At 45.6% G+C, this 20236-nt stretch overlaps 1 protein-coding gene across 1 annotated transcript in view; it reads right to left on the reverse strand.

Moving 5' to 3' along the window:
- GNL2 (G protein nucleolar 2) overlaps nt 1-19633 on the reverse strand; it is a 25962-nt gene extending 6329 nt beyond the window's left edge. The window contains exons 1-10 of the mRNA XM_003989868.6: nt 19432-19633; nt 17518-17602; nt 16434-16528; nt 14567-14706; nt 11819-12003; nt 7505-7571; nt 6491-6649; nt 5610-5723; nt 1588-1716; nt 735-839 (exon numbers count right to left, since the gene is read on the reverse strand). Of these exons, the coding sequence (XP_003989917.1) occupies nt 735-839; nt 1588-1716; nt 5610-5723; nt 6491-6649; nt 7505-7571; nt 11819-12003; nt 14567-14706; nt 16434-16528; nt 17518-17602; nt 19432-19495 (1143 nt within the window). The 5' untranslated portion in view covers nt 19496-19633. The remainder of the gene's footprint in view (nt 1-734; nt 840-1587; nt 1717-5609; nt 5724-6490; nt 6650-7504; nt 7572-11818; nt 12004-14566; nt 14707-16433; nt 16529-17517; nt 17603-19431) is intronic.
- Nucleotides 19634-20236: the final 603 nt, after the last annotated feature.

A 20236-nucleotide genomic window follows, 5' to 3' on the forward strand; every position in this document is an offset into this window, starting at 1 on the left:
CGTTCACATCTGTAACAGTATCTGAAAATAGATTTCAACACCACGATGCAAGGGGAGCCTGGCAGGGGCCGGTCTCCGAGGTGGCCAGACGTGGTCAGGGGAAAGGAACACCACCACACAGCGTCCAGCCAGGGAGCCCGGCACTCAGCTGTAATCCCAGCTCACCACAAACTAACTGTGTGGTTCCTTCCGCAAGCAGTTCAAAGTTGGACTGTTTCATGCCAGTCGCGTACAGAAATGGTTAAAAGCCTGCCAATCCCAGGACACAAAGAGAATTCGATAGTTTAAGCAAAGAGGGGAGGAATGCGCGCAGGACATATAGCCAGCAGCACTGGTTAAGGTCAAGTGGAACCATTTAAAGTTTTTGGTCATATTCAGACACAAGTGAGGAAATGCCTGCCTGAGTTCCAAAATGACTCAACCCATAAACCCTCGAAGATGAATTATCACTAAACATAAACAGGCCCTGCTTCCCTTTGGATCCTGTGTGTAAACTACAAACTCTTTTGTGGGATGACATTGACCAGATATGCCCGTGGCTCCACTGACTCCTCAAACAGGCTTTAGCGGAATGGAGAGGCTGCCCTGCAGAGCATCACGTTCCTCAAGTTTGGTCAGACAGGCTGACCCCAAACCGCCTTCCAAATGAGTGAAACGCGAAGGTATCCAGTGTTCCCCACAGAATGCTTCCCCCAAAAGGCAAACAAAGAGCCCGTCAGGACCAAAATACTCACCACTCCTTTTAGCACAATGTCTGTCTCTGAGTCTTCGGAGGGATAAACCACACCCGGACAGTCGATAAGGAATATCCGACGCATCAAGGTGATATACTGCCAGACCTGAAGTCAGTAAAAAGCCAGAGACTTCCCTGGGTCAAAACTTAAGAGCCCGACTTCACAAATCTCTGATGCGCACCAAGCTAGAAAGGGGTGGGGTCAGGGCTCAAAGAGAAGCAACCTGCTGACTGATGAAGCAAAAAAGCGTCTCCTCTACTTGGGCCACGCACAAGGTGCTTCCTCTAAGTACAGACTACAGCTTCCACCAGCCAAGAGTCTAAAATGAAGGCAGAGGCGGGAGCTCCGTGTGGTATCGCGTGATAATAATCCAGTAAACCTTCTCTGGTTTTTCAAGGTACTCTTGGGAGTCTAATACTGTCCGGCCCCTCCTCCTTTCGGGAGAACCACGTTGCTCCTCACTCTGCATCTCAGGGTATGTCCCCCCCAACTGCCAGAATCCACCATAACATCTGAGTTTTCTTTCATAACGCTTGCACCAAATATTCTTGGGTTAGTTTTGTTTATCAAAGAAAAAGGCTGGAGTGACCATTTAAAAGAGACTTAAATGTGAACGGCACTTCCCACATCGTGCCAAAGGCACACAGTGCCATACGAACCAGAAACTACTCTCAGTCTTACCAAAATGGGCAAAGACAACTCTGGTAACACTCCAAACTATTATATGGAGACCAAACTCCCAATGGTAGCCTTTACTCAAGAGAAGTAGGTAGAAACCTCCATGCTCTAAACAATCACCCTCTAGGGAAATACAATATGGAGAAGTAAATAAGGCACTTAAAGCCGGACGTACCTTTGTTTCGCCTGCAATGGGGGCCACACTGCAGACTTTCTTGGAGCGCAATGTGTTTATCACGGAGCTCTTGCCAACATTTGGGTAGCCAATGAACCCGACACTGATCTGCTTCTTGTCAGTGTGCAACTGTTCAAAAAGAGAATACACCACACACACACACACACACACACATACACACACACACGGTCATGAACATCCCTTGAGAAAAACAGGTTGTGTTACTTTGCTAATATAAAGAAAATAAGGCAGAAGGGTTACTAGAACTTGATCTAAAACCTAGACACATGCCACCTACATTGCCTGAGTGGGCTGCACACATACACTTATTAATAAATCAGACATGACTCATTTCCTCAAGTTGTCCATGTGCAATTGTTCTTGAATGTTTTAAGGTTAAAAGTATGTAGGTCGAGAAGCAAAGGAAGAAAGAACTTGTTAGTCATCAATTTAGAACATCATCCACGGATAAAATGTCTTAAGGGAAGAGAACCTCAGCAGATGGCACCAACTGGCAATCCCGTGACCCACCCCTCCTTTGCTCTGCACATTTTGCATCCGCATTGCCAAAAATAAATGACAGAAGTTAAAAAAAAAAACAAAAAACCAACCTCAGAAGTTAGACCACTGGGTGAAAGTCTCAAGGAGATAGAACTCAACAACTGCCTAAGGCTAGTTGAGGATTTCTAATTCAAGATGGCGGACCCAACGTCCACACTGGCCTCGCTCCTGCCACAACCTCCACTAGGATGACAGCAGTGGGAATGAGCACATACAGGAACTTACAGAACCAGGCATATAAAACAAAAGAATGAGCTGGAGATGAGACAATAAAAACAAACCTACAGGGACACCCGGGTGGCTCAGTCAGTTGAGCGTCCGACTTCGGCTCAGGTCGTGATCTCGCAGTTCGTGAGTTCAAGCCCCGCATCAGGCTCTGTGCTGACTGCTCAGAGCCTGGAGCCTGCTTCAGATTCTGTCTCCCTCTCTCTGCCCCTTCCCCACTCATGTTCTGTCTCTATCTCTCAAAAATGAATAAACGTTAAAAAAATAAATAAGTTAAATAAATAAAAACCTACAATGTTAATAAATCACTACCAGCTAAGTAGTACCCAACCTGGCTCACTACAAAGATGAAAGCTAAGTGACAAAGTTAGGAAAATTTACAACCCAGCAAAAATATTGCCAAAGAATCACAAAATGGGGAATGGGCAGGACAGCTACCACTGAGGGGGTCTGAAATCAAGACTAGCGAGAAGTCTGCAGAGCAGTGACACCACCCCACCCCGGCCTCCCCCACCAGGGGCACCTAGGTTCTCTGCCCCAGAACCTTACCAGATACTGATTTTTTGGAAATCCTACATCTCTGAAAACATTGCATTCTTAGACCTAAAAGGGAACCTGGACTTGTGGATAACAGTAGCTGAAGGCAAGTGTTCCCAATGTGATTAAATGAAAGTCTAAATAAATTAATATATGTTTTTAATGTTTATTTTTGGGAGAGACAACACGAGCGAGGGAGGGGCACAGAGAGAGGGGGGAACAGAGGCTCTGAAGCGGGCTCTGTGCTGACGGCACAAGCTTGGGGCTCAAACCCACAAACTGAGAGATCACAAATTGAGCTGAAGTCGACACTCAACTGACTGAGTCACCAAGGCACCCCATGAAAGTCTAAATATTGACGAGACCCCCAGGTCCCTACTCCCACTGAGCTCCCGAACCGTGCAGCCAAGGGATTATATACATCCCCGAGCTGGAGACTGGAAGACTGCTTTACGGGGAAACTTACACTGACATCTAGAGTGCCCTCCGACAAAATATTGGCTTTTAACCTAGTCACCTGACAGGGAAGTCCAGTATTCAATAGTCTACCCCCCGCATAAAACTTCTATTGGTTGTTTTTTGTTTTTGTTTTTGTTTTTGTTTTTGAGAGCGAGAGAGAGCAGGCGAGCAAGCAGGGGAGGGGCAGATGGAAAGGAAGAGAATCCCAAGCAGGCTCTGCGCTGTCAGCACAGAGTCCGACACAGGGCTAGACTGCACGAACCGTGAGATCATGACTTGAGCCGAGATCAAGAGTCAGATACTAACTAACTGAACCATCCAGGAACCCCTACGAGACTTTTCTTCAGTGGTTCACCCTTAGATATGAAGACAGGCGAAAATAACCAGACATTTGAAGTGTGACTCTAGTACTACAGACAGAAAAACACAAACTGGCAGGAAACAGAGTTAATATAGGGAGAGAGGAAAATTTCAAAATACCACCATCGTTACCATTCTCAGAAACAGAAAAGAGTTCATCTGAAAAACAAAAATGGGGCAGGGCAATTCTTAAAAGTGAGAGGCAAAATAAATTTTGCGACAGAACAGCTAGATCATCAAGTCAAAGAAACTTCCCATAAAATAGAGCAAAACATCACAAAAGCACTGAAATAAAGAAAAATATTCAAGAATTAAACCAAGAGAGCGCACCCAATTCCTGAACCAGAGAAGAGCTGATGGGGTAGAGGGCGGGAGAATTTCAAAGAAATAATACCGGACAACATTAGGCAAAGTCCCATCCAACGCCTAACTCACTGAACAGTAAAAGACCCACCTTAAAACACATCAATGTGCAATTTTAAAACAGGAGTTTCTTTTTTAAGAGCTCCCAGCCACCAAGGACCAAGAGTTGGAATGGTCCCATTACTCAACAGCACAACAGAAGCCACCAGAAGACGATGCGCTGGTGCCCTCGGCATTCTGAGGAGAAACAGTGTGAGGACAGAATAAAGGTATTTCTGAAATGCAAGGTCTCAAAAAGTGTTCCTTCTAAGCACTCCTTCTCCGGAAGCTTTTGGAAAATATGTTCTATTTAAAGGAAAGAGTAAACCAGGAAAGACAAAAAACCGAGAAAGAAGATCCTGTGTGGGATCCCTTGATCCCAACGAAATGCTCAGGGTGGCAGTGAAAGGGAACTCCAGGAAGAAGGCTCCGTAGCCGGTCCCGATGGGAAGGGAGGGGCCGAACACTCTCCAAGTCCCCACTCTAGCAGAGGATCTGGTGACACATTAGTGACAAATGACACAGAGCTAATTAACGCCAGAGAAAACAGAAGGTTCCATCAGAGAGGAATTACATTCAGAGTGCTGTGTGGATCAGTGGCGACTGACATCGTACAGTCATGACCACATAAACGCTGAAGGAAAGAACAATCTGGCCAGATGATGTAGAGCGATGCAGGGAGAATGGAGAGAGGGGAGTATGTGTGGGAACAGAACAGCCATAAGAAACTTAGTCCTCATTTTCCACAGCAGAGACTTAACATATAAATATCTAAAACGTCAGGGGGAAGGGCAGGAGGAGATGAGAAATAGAATCATAATAAGCATGTATAAAAAATACGGAAGAAAATACTAAAGGTAACTAACAGCCACGGGCCGGACATGTTCACTCCTGGGAATCGGGGAAGGGTGGGACAAAGGACACATGTACTTTGTCAGAAGCCAAGGTAGAATGAACTAAACACACGAACACCAAATTGAAGGTACAGAACGTGAAGCTTTGAGAATACCTACTAGGGCGACCTGGCTGCGGGGCTTCCCAGAGAACGACACAAGAGCAGGGACGGGCAGGATGCCCCGCAGGCAGAGGGGACAGAAACTGCACAGGCCTGAGGGCAGAGGTGGCATGGTAGGCTCACAAACCCAGGATGGGGAACACAGCATGGGGAGGGGGTCTGTTCTCAAGCAGAAGACGGACCGTCAGGTGCCAGGGACACGGCAGAAAGGGGGCAATGCCGGTCAAAGATAGGGGCGATGGTTGAGCCAGAAAACATTTTCCAAAATCCCTTATAACCCCAAGGCTCTAGGAATTTTTACGTTGGAACACACACGTTAGGAACACATACGTCTAGGAACACACACTTCTCGTGGGCATGATGGGGGAGGTGAGGTGGGTACCCCTCTGCCACATGCTGGCAAGACAAATGCTTTAATAGCCCCGCAGCTGCATGTTCCCAGAGATGGGTCAGGTCCCAGTACCTTTCCAAACTGCCGGAGAAGCTGAATGAATGCTCCTTTGCCGAAGGGGTTGGTAAGACTTGCATGGAAGGCAAGTGTCGGATAATCCTGGGAGAGGACAGCAACCCAACGTTTCTAAAGTGGGGAGAGAAGACGCTGGTGAGTTGTAACCTGTTTATTCACAATACAGGAAGAGTCGGAGCTTGAATAACAGACTGCATTTCAAATACACAGCTGTCCTAGGAAATGGTAGCTGTAATTCTTTAAAATGTGTGTTTTTTTTTTTAATGTTTATATTAGAGACAGAGTGTGAGCAGAGGAGGGGCTGAGCGAGAGAGGGAGACACGGAATCAGAAGCAGGTTCCAGGCTCTGAGCTGTCAGCACAGAGCCCAGTGCGGGGCTGGAACTCACGAACCACCAGATCATGACCTGAGCCGAAATCGAAGGCTTAACCAACAGAGCCACCCAGGTGCCTCGAATGTTTTTTTTTTTTTTTTTTAAATGAAAGTTAACACTTTGTCTTTTGTCTACGAACACGGACAGAACAATTACAAAAATGCCTTCGTTGCGACTAAATGCAATTGATGTGACATAATATGGGACAGGCCAGCGGCTGTGGCAGCTGTCTCCACGCAAAGGGGCCTCATCATCCGTCCAGGGGATACTGGCAACTGTGCCTTCACCAACCATCAGGGGATAAGAGATAACTCTGCCCCCTGTCAGTGAAGCACATTTTACTTCTGTTTTCAGTGAAAACACTTCCGTGGCTACTATGCAAGAAGTGTGATACTTTACTGTCTCAAATTCTAAAAACCGTGAAACTGACTCATTTACAGAGAACTCAGCCTACGAGGAGCTGAGCGGCCTGGCAGTCCGGCAGTGGATAAGCAGCCGTACTTACTGTTGCCCAGGTTGGAACAAGGTCACATTTGTTAAGAACAAAAATAAGGTGCTTCCAGGGTTTTTCCTTCTTCAAGTAAGTCTCAATGTGAGGGGAACGGGTACCCATCGGATCTCTAGCATCAAGAACTTGAACTACAACATCTGAGGAATCTATCACCTGCAATTCAAAGAGGCAAAAGTGATTTGCTTTAGTGAAATGAGAAATGGGAGAGGGATGACATCTAAGGGAACCCAGGGAAAAGAAAGCAATAGTGAGAACTTCAAAACAGGAGTAGCCAATCCTGATGCCCAGTGATCAGAATTCAAAACTTTCTCCATCCTGTGAGTGTCAGAAACTTGTTGAATTTCAAACAGGAAAACTGACTTAGGTGAAACCCACCTTACTTCGTGACTACTATCGATTATCGAATGGAACCATTCACTTCTTAGATTTCTAAAAGTTTCTGCTGCCACAGCTTTTGTGTATTGTACAAAAACCTAAAAAATTTAGTTTGCCTTCAGGGTGCTGCTTTCCGGTTATGTTACTGTTGGATTATGGGACTGTGCTTGAAAGCCTCGGTCACCAAGGTTGATCTCTAGCATGTGGACATAAAACTCAGCCAGCTGAAGAATGCTGGACCAGGACTCAGGACACAGAATCTCCCACTAACCAGCTGAGTGAGCTGGGTGAGGAATTCAATCTTTCTAGACCTGTGTTCTCGCCTGTAAACGAGACGGCTGGACTACGAAACTTAAAAATCCCCACACGGCTCTACCACATACGATAAATGTAAGGTCTGTGTATGGCAGCTGTTACTATTACGTGAGCAATAAAAAGAAATCGAATGCAGTTATCGAGAACAATGGCAGTACATACGTGGGCACACCTATCCCGTTTTTGTGAGGGAATGAGGACAGAATGGGCAGCGGAGTTTGTGATTTGACAGATCTTCGATACGTCAAGATTACTTCTCTCATAGAAAATCACGAAAGCCAAGGGGAACGCTCAACGAGAAAGAACCGCAAGTCTTACCTTATAGAGCTCACCCCATATTCTCTTGGACTGTCCCTTTTTATAGATCTCTTCTTGGGCTTCGTTTCTAAATAAGAAAACACTCAAAGTGAGCAAGTGAAGCCCTACAAAGGGTAAGAGGATGTTTAGGGAAGAGCCGGCCATGTGCCACGGGAAAAGGGCCCTAAAACTACTTGGAGACGGACCAAGAGCAAATTTAATTTAAAAAGTGACTATATCCAATCCAAATGTCCATCGATGGATGAATGGACTTAAAAATGTGTTGCAAACATAATGGAGTATTATTCAGGAACGAAAAAGAATAAAGTACTAACACAGGCTACAACATGAATGACCCTGGAGACATTCTGGTAATGAAACAAGCCAGACACGAAAGGACACACACTGTAGGACTGCACTTACTATCAAGTACCTCTCACAAGGGTAGTCAGACTCCTAAGAGACAGAGGTAGAATGGTGGCCACCAAGCACTGGGGAGAGCGGGGGAGGGGACGTTACTGTTTAATGGGGAAAGACTTTCAGTTTGGGATGATGTAAAGGATTCTGGCAGTAGACCCGGAGCAGGGACGGCTGCATAACCACGTGAACGTACTTAATGCCACTGACTTGCAGGCTTAAAAATGCCCGAAAAGATAAAATTGTATGTCCAGTTTACCACAGTAAAAAATGTAAAATTTAAAATAAAGTGACTCAAGAAATAACAGGTGTTGGCAGGGATGCGGATAAAAAGGAACCTTCACGTACTGCTGGAGGGAATGCAAACTGGTGCAGCCACTTTGGAAAACACTATGGAGGGGGCGCCCGGGTGGCTCAGTCGGTTAAGCATCTGACTCCTGATTTCAGCTCAGGTCACGTTCTCATGGTTCGTGAGTCTGAGCCCTGGTCGGTCTCCATACCAACAGTGCAGAGTCTGCTTGGGATTCTCTCGCTTTCCCTCTCTCTCTCTGCCCTCCCATAACTGCGCTCTCTTTGCTCTCAAAATAAACCTAAAACCAAAAAAACAGTATGGAGTTTCCTCAAAAAATTAAAAACGGAGCTAGAGAGTGTAATGCTAAGTGAAATGAGTCGGTCAGAGAAAGACAAATACCATGTGATCTCACTCGTATGTGGAATTTAAGAAACAAAACAAACTAACAAAGAAAAAAAAAAAAGAGAAACAAACCAAGAAACAGACTTTTAACTAAAGAGAACCGATGGTTACCCAAAGGGGAGGTGGGGGGGGCGGGGGATGGGAAAAATAGGTGAAGGGGATTAAAGAGTACACTTACCATGATAAATAAATTTAAAACATTTAAAAATTTATGGGGCGCCTGGGTGGCTCAGTCAGTTGAGCATCTGATTTCAGCTCAGGTCATGATCTCACCACTCATGAGTTCGAGCCCCGCGTCAGGCTCTCTGTGCTGACAGCTCCGAGCCTGGAGCCTGCTTCAGATTTTATGTCTCCCTCTCTCTCTGCCCTTCTCCCTCTCATGCTCTCTCAAAAATAAACATTAAAAAAATTTTTTTAAAGAGAATGGTATATCAATTAAAAACAAAATTAAAAAATTTTAAGCCATACATCATACATAAAAAATATGGAAAAATTAAAACAAATATTTTAATTTTTTTTTTTCAACGTTTATTTATTTTTGGGACAGAGAGAGACAGAACATGAACGGGGGAGGGGCAGAGAGAGAAGGAGACACAGAATCGGAAACAGGCTCCAGGCTCCGAGCCATCAGCCCAGAGCCTGACGCGGGGCTCGAACTCCCGGACCGCGAGATCGTGACCTGGCTGAAGTCGGACGCTTAACCGACTACGCCACCCAGGCGCCCCAAAACAAATATTTTAAAAAGCAACTGTAATTAGGCAACATGTCATAGAAGATTATGAAAAGGATTTGGCAAGACCTGAATCATAATCTACACTCCCATATGAAGTGAAATTTTTCTGATAAGGCTAAGAATCTGTTTATCCACTAGCCTCACAGATATTTACCCAGTGTCTTGGAAACAAAACCAGTTTTCTTCTCCCCCTCACCCCCCCATTATATACTGCACCTTTGGGAGGGGGAAAAATTCACATCAGCAGAGGCACACAAAGTCCAAATACTTATTTTTATTTTAATGTTTATTTATTTTTGAGAGAGAGACAGCACCAGTGGGGGAGGGCAGGGAGAGGGGGAGACACAGAATCCGAAGCAGGCTCCAGGCTCTGAGCTGTCAGCACAGAGCCCGACGTGGAGCTCGAACTCACGAACCGTGAGATCACGACCTGAGCCGAAGTTGGATGCTTAACCTAAGGAGCCACTTAGGCACCCTCCAAATACGTCTAAGAAGAAATGAACTTGCTACCTCTTTTGCTTGGCCTCAGATGGCCTGACTTGCTCTCCAGGAGACGCACAATTAGAAAACAGGCCGCCGACAGCACTGGGGCAGCCCTAGTGCAGGTGAGCAACAGCACCTCTTTGCTGAGGCATCTGGGACACTCACGAGCGGTGAAGAGGGGACACGGCAACGCTTTCTGGAGGGCACCGGGCAGCTGCCTGTCAAAAACACGCATGCTGGGGCGCCTGGGTGGCTTGGTCGGTTAAGCGTCCGACTTCGGCTCAGGTCATGATCTCACGGTCCGGGAGTTCGAGCCCCGCATCGGGCTCTGTGCTGACCGCTCAGAGCCTGGAGCCTGTTTCAGATTCTGTGTCTCCCTCTCTCTCTGCCCCTCCCCTGTTCATGCTCTGTCTCTCTCTGTCTCAAAAATAAATAAACGTTAAAAAATAATTAAAAAAAAAACAAAAAACACGCATGCTCTCTGACACAGCCATTTCCCCCATAAGAATGTATCTTAGGGGAATAATTAAGGAGAAAGATTTAGTCACACGGATGCTTTACCTTAGCCTTATTTACCACAGGGCAAAACTACAAACGGCATAAATGTTCCACAGTGGGACTGTCAATGAGTACTACCATGGAAATCTATTTTTTTAATGGAAATTTATTCTTAATAATTTAGAAAAATATATTAAAATAAAAAGTAAGTTCAGGGCACCTGGGTGGCTCAGTCAGTTGAGTGTCTGACTTTGGCTCGGATCATGATCCCACCGTTCGTGAGTTCGAGCCTCGTGTCGGGCTCTGTGCTGACAGCTCAGAGCCTGGAGCCTGCTTCAGATTCTGTGTCTCCCTCTCTCTCTGCCCCTCCCCTGCTTGCACTCCATCTCTCTCTCAGAAGTAAAAAAAACATTTAAACATTAAGAAAAAAAAGGGGGGGGGCAAGTTAAAATACTCTTAAGGGGGTGCCTGGGTGGCTCAGTGGGTTAAGTGTCCAACGTCGGCTCAGGTCATGATCTCACGGTCCATGCGTTCGAGCCCCAAGTTGGGCTCTGTGTCGACGGCTCTGAGCCTGGAGCCCGCTTCAGATCTGTGTCTTCCTCTCTCTCTCTGCCCCTCCCCCGCTCACACTCTGTCTCCCCCCCAAAAATAAACATTAAAAATTTAAAAAAACCAACAACACTCTTAAGGTATTATAAATGAAAACTGAGTGTAAAAAAGATCCAGAATAATACATCTAACAGTGACTAATTCTTGATACTTTTTGGGTATGAATTCTATGAGAATATGATATGACAAAAGGTATCAATCCTTCTCCTCCCCCTCCGCAGCAAACATAAAAATGACAAAACACTGCCACCTCTACGCATGTACATACATTTCCCATATTATCTTCAGAAGGTCACAGGAAATTCAAAGACCATCCATGAACCCCCAGTGGTCCAGAGTCTCTGATTAAGGAAGCCCTGACATTGATGATTTTAACAATTTAATAACATGGTCGGTGGGACTAGGAGTTCTTAGTTTTTGTTGCATTTCTAATTTAACTGTATATTCTAAATTGTCTACAACAGAATCTACTGCTATTATTATGAAGAAAAAAACAATCATGAAAAAAAGAGACCCAGAGAAAACAAGCCACCTCAGAAATTATTTTCCATCTGGCCCCAACGTCACAAATTTTTCTAGCATAAGGGAAGAAGATCACTATCTAGGAGGTAAGCACCAAGCTTCATATAGGTAAAATAAAGGTACAAAAATATTTTGTTGCAGGGCACCTGGGTGGTCTGTTGAGTGTCCAACTCTTGATTTTGGCTCAGGCCAGATCTCAGTTTGTGAGTTGGAGCCCTAGTCTGCCTCTGCGCTGACAACGCGGAGCCTGCTAGGGATTCTCTCCCTCCCTCCCTCTCTCTGCCCCTCCCCTGGCGCAACTTCTGTCTCCAAATAAACTCAAAAAAAAGTTTTGTTGCACAAGAGCAAATGATGAGAACAGATGACACCCAAACCGTACCTCACCCCAGGGTCTTCGGTGACCAGGTCACGATCCTTGCCCTGGTCGTAGCTCTCGCTGGACATTTCTGCATTTTCTAGAAGAGACTGCATATCACTCGCAAATAAGTTTGGTCGCTTCCTCTGTGACTTAGGGCCGAATGTAGTTTCAAAGCTTTCGGTGTCAAGAATGTGCACCTTGGAGTTCTAAAGAGAAAACAGAGTTTCACGTAAAGCTAAGGAAAGCACTGAGCAAAAACAGAAAGTTTAAAACCTACCCAGGAAAGGCTTCCCGCTTTTGTTTTTTCAAAGCTCAACCCGTACCAAAAACTACAACAGGGATGCAGCCTGGTTTCAAATTTGAAATGCTTAAATAGCAAAAGCACTTGTTCCCCAATCCTAAAGTTCTATAAGCCTCCTTGGAGAAATACAAAAGTAATACAAAGAGTCAAAGCAAATATGAATAGTTGTGTAAGACTTGCCAAAAACTCTGCTTTATTTCATTTATCATAAACTTTAGTCATATGTAATTACGGCCACAATGATAAAAATTAACTTATCTTTTCTTTTCTTTTTTGAGTTTTCAAACAAGTGCATAAAATTCGCCAAATTCACAGATTTTGTCAAGGACAATTATACTCAAATTTATGTTCTTTTTTAAACCAACTGTAAATGCCAACTTTTTCTTGGAAGTTCACTTCTTTCATGGCCAAAAGGAATTGCTTGTTTTGTAAGATGCATTTTAGTTTCAGATAACATTTTTCCTAATTTAGGTAACGTTTTTATTAAATGCACATGGAAAGCCTTCAGATGAAAAACATCTAGCAGAAGTCCAAAGTAATAGTTTAGATGTGATAAAAGGAACCTGATACTAACTAGAACTTGATGTGCCTGTAAAGGAGTTACGGGCATAGGAATTTTTGAAATAGGATAAAAGTCAAAGTCTGAGTTAGGATCTAACACGTAACAGAACGTTAACAGACGGCAGAGTATAGCCTCAAAAAAAAAAAAATCACCCTCTGCCCCTCAGTACAAAGCTCCTCTGTGAGCACCAGCCACTAAACACGGATGATGGACCGGCCCCTATGGCTTCTGACCTTGATCGCCCCCTCCAATTCCTGAAGATCCTTAAGCTGTTGTCATTTTTTTTAGATTCTCTAACCCCTCTCTTAGTTCAGTTTTACAGGGGAACCAGGTACTGATGTCAGCGGGAAAACTGTGACCAAAGTTATTCTTGGAAAGCTCATAAATAACCTATCAAGTACAGTACACACACAGATGTGTGTGTGTGTGAGTCCATACGTTAACGAGTATCATGCAGCTATAGCAGTATTTAACAAAGCACACAAATAAGTGACAGTATTTTTGCTGGACTGCTACAGAATTATAGTAATTATAACGCACATGTAACTGACGACAGTGTAAAAGTTAAAGCATATCTGATTGGACTCCCCTGTGCAGGGATCTAGGATTAAACTTTATAAGGAGCAGTAGATACCACACTAAAATAAAACAGGGAAGGTTTTTCAAGGCCAAAGCAGTAAAGGCATCCCGTACTCTTGAGTATTATCTGCATCAAAATACCAGCTGACTGGTGCAGCTGTCCATCCTTCACTCTATAGATCAGATACTTGGCACTGAGTTTTAGAAGCACTGAACAACTGGAATGAGCAACAAAGCAATAAATCCATAATAAGCCCTCTCTGTTCTCCTCGTAAACAAGATTCAATAGTTTGTTAAAAGATGGCTTTAGGGAGAACAGACCAAGAGAACAAGGGAAATGAGCAACTTGTCTGTGGTTCGTGAATTACACTCATGTGTTTCCCTGAAAGAAAACAGTCATTCCACTAATAGGTGCCATTCTTCTAGTCCGTCATAAAACAAAGCATAATTGACAAAACCTGAGGCAATAACCAGGCCTTGGTTTTTATTTTGTTCTGCGAGTAAACAATTTGCTTTGAACTGTTTAATCCATGCATGCATGTCAATGTTTCCTTCCCCTCCTTACATTTGAACTGAGGCTTACGTACTGGCTACATTTCTGAGAATTAACATTCGATGCAAGTAAAAGCGTGCAAACATGAGGCCATTTCTTTGGTTCTGTGTGAAACTCATTCCACTCAAGCAGGATTCAGTCCTCACTGTCCTTCAACCACAGTGGTTAAGAACCAATCTGCCCAGCACCCTTTCCTTCACTAGAAAGAATTCCAAGGGTCTCACAGAAGCCCAAAGTACATAGCACCAAAGGCCTCCCTCCTACCAACCCAGTCCTAACTCTACATTTCCCCGAAGTTTGAAGGAGTTACTACTTAAACCAGTTTGCCTACCCAAAAAAACCCAAAATACAACTAGTATTAGTAATAGCCATGATCTAGTCAGCTCTAATTAACGGCAGTGGGCTATGACCTCACTGTATGCCAAATGCTTCATCTGGTCACCCAAGGAAGTCGGTTTTCTTGGCTTTATAGCCGGGAAGTGAAAGCCCATGGAGATACCTAAGGCTCTAGCAAGGGGGAGAGTAAAGGCTAAGTGGGACCTGACTCCCAAGCCTGCGCTCTGATCCACTAGGTAATGCGCCCTCCTGACACAACGCAACTCATACTAGGGTAAGGCCCTAACACAGATGAAAGGAGAAGTCTCAGAAAGTTCATCAGTACGGCATTAAAGCCACTCTTCCCTATGGAAAAACACAAAAGACAAACACGTTAGAGCTGGATCGGTGTGGAGTGTGCCCACGAAATTCCATTGCCAGGGATATCCTCCAACTTACGTGAGGCTGGATCCGATCGTGGAGAAGAGACATGGGTAGCTTGCTTTGCTTCATGACAACTTTGTATGGATCCTTCATAACTGTGCCCATTTCCTCTTGAAATTTTTGTAACGACGACTGTTTAATCACACGTGTGTTTCCTGTTTTATGGAAGAATGTTGTCATTTATAAACGACTCCTTTTTGATTCTGCATCCTTCTTCCCAAAGACACAGGGAAAGGCAAGAAAGACTCTGTTACCCTGGCTTGCCCAAACATCTGATACATCTGTCCCATGTAGCCATTTTCAAATTTAAAGGGGGGGGGGGGAATAAAACAAAAAAACTGCCTCTCCTGCACTCATACACTATGAACTAATCCACCAACCACACACACAAAGGGTTTCAAGAGTTTTCCAAGCCCAGTTTCCTGACTGGATGAAACTGAAAAATCAACATCACTGAATGGAACTGAGATTTGACAACTATCCTATACTTCCTGCGAGATCTGGCAAAGAAATCTGGAGCCAATCACAGCTGATGTACTCATATACAAAGGGAATCTTGAAGCACAGAACCTGAGTCACAATTACTGCCTTTAGGGTTATGAGGGTTTGAAGGGACTATTGAGTTCACCAATAAATCCATGCAAGGGAACAAAATAAAGCTACATAACACTAGCTGGGGAACTCCTTGTAAGTGAGGGAGCCTGAAACACATATTCAACGAAACAGCAGGGGCAGCACAAATACAGAACTCAAGATGGTGAGGGCCAAGGGGCCGCTGGCTGCTACACTGCCCACGTCTTCCCCCACCTAATCCCCACCGCAGCCGTAGGAAAATAGGGACTATTTTTATCCCCATTTTAGAGACAAGGAAGTCAACCAACAGAGAAGCCTAATAACTTGCCCACGGTCACAGAAATGGCAGAATTAGGATTCACACCCAGATGGTCTGGACCTAGAGTCACAGTCTCCAGAGAGGCTAAAACACCTCTCTAAAACGTTTTCTCGGACACCTTCCCGTGTTGCCGCTTCCTAGAGGGTATCCCCTCAAAAGATGAGAGAGACACTCAAAGGTAGTTGTCACCTGCCTCCACGCACAGAGGTCAAACACCAAGCAAACCATGGGTGTGACCTGACGTGCCCACGCACCTAGCAGGGACTGAGAGAAAGCCCGGCCTCAACTGGAGGCCGACTTTCCAAAGCAAGAAGCCCTGACTCCGCTCTCTTCGCTCCTGGGAAAGGCCAACAAGAGACCCTTTCACGGCCAGTGTAGGTGCCCATGAAGAACTGTTTCAAAGGAGCTTCCAGCCAATGCACTTGTGCTTCGAGTTAAAGGCACAGGCGTTACCTGCAAGGCACCCTCTGGGCCACCGGAAAGGACGAGATGACAGCTCTCAGGTTCTGTGAAAGCAGGTCACCAAGGACGGACTTATCTGTTTAAGAGGGTTCACTTACAATGAACAATGAGCTCTTTACACAAAGAACTTGTTGAGGGGCCGCCTGGGTGGCTAGGCCAGTGAAGCGTCTGACTTCAGCTCAGGTCATGATCTCGTGGTTCGTGGGTTCAAGCCCCACAGTGGGCTCTGTGCTAGCAGGGCGGAGCCTGCTTGGGATTCTCTCTCTCTGGCCCTCCCCCACTGGAACTTTCTCTCTCTCAAAAAAAAAAAAAAGGAAAAAAAAGAAGAAGAACTTGTTTCTGGAATCCACCACCACCGCCACCACTACTTTTCTTAGCACTTTTCCCACTACGGGTACTTCTCATCCCTTTCTCCTATAACCCCTGACAGTACTACTCGCCCAAAAGCTTCTGCCTTTTAGACCCACCTTTTTCCATACAGCGCACATTCGGTAGAACGAAGTGACAGGGGACAGTGACAGTACTCACCAAACCATTTAATATTTGGCTCCACTCTTGCCACCGTGCCAGAAGCCACGGTTGACTGATATTGCAGAGGCTTAATCACTTTACCACGACTGTTCCTAAATTGAGGAAATAACAGATTTTGGTTGATGACAGAAGAAAGGCTACAGAAAAGCTTGGTTTACAGAATACCCTTTCCATCAAAAGGACCTTTTTTTCTTTTTCTGGTTTTAAATGATCATGAAATACAGATTTCAGTAAACAAAAAGTACTTCTACATTTGAAACAGATTGTCCAAAAGCCATTTAAACCTCTTGCAACAGAGCACGTAATGATTTCTGCTGGATGAATAACAAATAACGCTGATGTCTGAAAATCTGTTTACTGTTTGTTTGCTTTTTTTTTAAAAAGGAAAAAAAAAAAAACGCCACATACTTGAGTTTCTGCGGTAATTATTTGAAGGCCGGTTTAAACGAGTTTTAAGTAGAGGGTGATTTATGCTGGGACTCAAAATTTTAAAACAAACAGCAGAGTAGGTGACTAAGGAAGATTAAGTTCATTGACATTTGTGCTTTAAACACATCTTTCAGAATGGATGAAGAATCTAATTACCAAACAAATTAAGACCAGCTAGCAAAATGCCATGGTCAGCAAGTCCCTGTGGTAGAGGCTGCCTCAGCAGAACTCCCAGTTGTGATGAGTTTCCAAGTGCCACAATGTTGTGATCTAAAGTTTCGCATTAAAAAACAAGTTTTCTGGCTGCTTTCATAACTACAGTCCTATATGCTTTGGGAAAGAAAACCAAATTTCTAGCTGAGGGATATGTAACTTGAGATTTCATGTGCCATTCGTGGAGGGCGAGGCTGTGAGGAATAAAACCTCGATTTGTCCTACAGTCTTGTGACACAATCACTGTTTCACCACCCACTACCCACGCCTTTAACCGGAACCTTACAATTTATCATAACAACACCCATATAAGATGACATCTGAAAATACACTACTGGTATTTGGGGAAAGCGGGTGTGGGAAGGTCATAGGTTACGAGGTCTCAGCTACAAGTCCGGGGCACGAAGGGAAAGGGGGCATGGCAGTGTGCAATGCTCACCTGCGTTCCTTCTGCCTGTACATATTCAGGCGCCGGATTGTGGCCCGGTCCCTCATGTTCTGGCCTCCTGCTCCCTGTACTCGATCTAGGAAAGACAGAAGTCGACCGCAAGCTATTTGATAACCAAGTTTAAATATGCTCATTGCCTCAAACATACCAACTAGCTCAAAGTAGGCAAGCTGCTGCCCTGCCTCACCGCAAAATATCTACTCTCCCCTACGTCGTCCCGACAAAATTACGATCACCGGAAGCTACATGGTATGACAAAGCTGACCTAACCTCTGACCCTCAATATGACTGTGTTTGATAAGAGTTAATAATTGTGAGCATTAATCGTGGCACCGTGTGATCCACAGTACAGGCATCATCCCATGCAATCCATGCAATAACCCTATCAGGAGAGACATTATCCTCATTCTGCAAGCTGAGAAACTGAGGCACAGGTGGCCAGACGCCTTGCCGAAGATCACACAGCTACTAAACGGCAGAGCCAGAATTTAAACAAAAGCATTCGACCACTGTCTGTGCTCTTACTAAGACACCTACCTCTGTGGAACCGATACGGAGTACCTGCTGTATGCAAGGCACCACGGAGACTACATATTTTGATACCTAAGTATTCCTTATGTACCAGTTTCTTAATTTCCTAATGTTTGAGTTTAGTTTCATCAACAGCAACATAGGTGGCAAATCTTGCCTTACATCTCAGAGAGAGAAGGACAAATAAGCATGCTAATACTGGCCTAGCTCTTCCTGTTGGGGATGTCTTCAAGTCACCTGCCTACTCCTGAAGCGATGCAGTAGAAAACAGGCTGAAATCCCAGTGCTGACGGCTCTACTCACCAACTTTGCCAACCGTGATGAGCCACTTCCCCAATTTTGGCCCTGGTTCCTCACCTACAACATTGTAACCCCTAAGGGGCCTTTTTGGGTCCGACATTCTGAGATCCCAGGGTACAGAAATTGCATAAGTTATCAGCAATCCAGGGAAAGCATTCAACATCAACTAAAGTCATCAAAAACTTTAAGCCACATTTTAAAAAAAGGATTATTACGGGCACCTGGGTGGCTCAGTCGGTTGGGTGTCCGACTTCAGCTCAGGTCATGATCTCACAGCTGGTGAGTTCGAGCCCCGTGTCCGGCTCTGTGTTGACAGCTCGGAGCCTGGAGCCTGCCTTGGATTCTGTGTCTCCCTCTCTCTCTCTACCCCTCCTCTGCTCATGCTCTGTCTCTCTCCAATGGAAGAGACTCCCCCAAAGATTATCTTGTTCATCCCGCAAGTGGAAGCTCAGCAAAGCGCACAAACATCTCCAAAAACATCTTTATTGAAATGATCATTATCCGTCCACCTGCAGTGTTTCCGTGCGCTTTACCAGGTAGGATGACTCCAACAGCCAAATGTACAATCCCTTTCTCATTTAAATGGTCAAAGCTAGAGTGGCAGGCAAGTGTGGTCAAGTGTAAAATGCCAGCTGGGTCGGCCTACACCACTTTTAATCTGACTATCCAATTAACTCCTAATCATACAAGTCTGAAACATATTGGGAGAGAGGCTGATCCACCTAGGAACACAAGAGGAGGTCGAGATAACTGCCCTTTCCAACTCAGAGCTTCCCAGTCTCTGCATTTCACAACTGGAGACGCCCCATGGCTGCCAGGCCCAAGGGTTCACTTTCCCCGACTTTAGAACTGGTGCGTGGCACCTGGCCCTGAGAGGCGTGCAAGATGTCAGCCCTCCTCAGTGCCTGCGAATGAAAAAACCACCTCTGCCTTCTCGTCCCCAATAGCCACTCGGCTCGAGGCCACTCCAAGTTATTTGCCACCCGGGTATCCCTCCTCCCCCTCGATCCCCTCGGAGCCCTCCCTACCAAGCTTCCTCCAAGCTCCACCCTCCGCGAGCCCCGCCGCCCGTACCAGGGTTTGTGCTGGCCTTGGAGGGGTTGATGGTGCTCCGTCCTTTGTACTTGGGCTTCACCATCTTGCCGACCGGACGGGCACCGGAGCGCTAGGTCCCGCCTCTGTCGAGTAAACGAGCTCGTAACTTTCCAGGTCCGGCCGAAACGACCCGCGGGAACCACGCTGGACCACGTGGGCACGGGCGACGTCACTTCCGCTCGCGCCCTTCGCTTTCCCGGCACGACTTCCTGCGAACGCACGGCGCGCGCCGCCGCTCTCCTGGCTCCGCCTCCGTCCCGGCCGCTTAGCCTTCGCGGTGCGTAGAGCCCCGCCCCTCTCGCTCCCTAGCAACCGCCAAGCTGCTCCTCCCTGGCGGCCTCCTAGGTACCCTCGCTTCCCAGGCCAATGGCACAAGCTTAAGTTCAATTATCTTCTGAGGTTGCCCTCTAACCCTTCCAAAGGTGGCTGACCAAACAGCAGCCAAATAGCAGTCAGACCTTGTCGCCCTTCTTAAAATTCCAATAGCGCATCACACTTACGGAGAGAAAGAAATTAAAGACTCCTTGCCATCCCTACAGAATTCTGCAGGATCTGGCCCCCGCCTATTTATCTAGCCTCACTTGTACCTCCCTCCCAGTGGTTATTCTGACATTCACTCTGGATCCCTCCGCCTGAATCACTCTTTCCTTAAAACTTTGAACAGCTAGTTCCTTCAGGTCATTCCGTTCTTAGCTCAGATGTCACCTACTGGTAAGCTTGCAGGATTTCCGCACATAAAAATACAGGATACCCAGTTAAATTAGGATTTCAGATAAACAATAAT

Source organism: Felis catus, chromosome C1 (assembly GCF_018350175.1).
Source record: "Felis catus isolate Fca126 chromosome C1, F.catus_Fca126_mat1.0, whole genome shotgun sequence".
Classification (NCBI taxonomy): Eukaryota; Metazoa; Chordata; class Mammalia; order Carnivora; family Felidae; genus Felis; species Felis catus.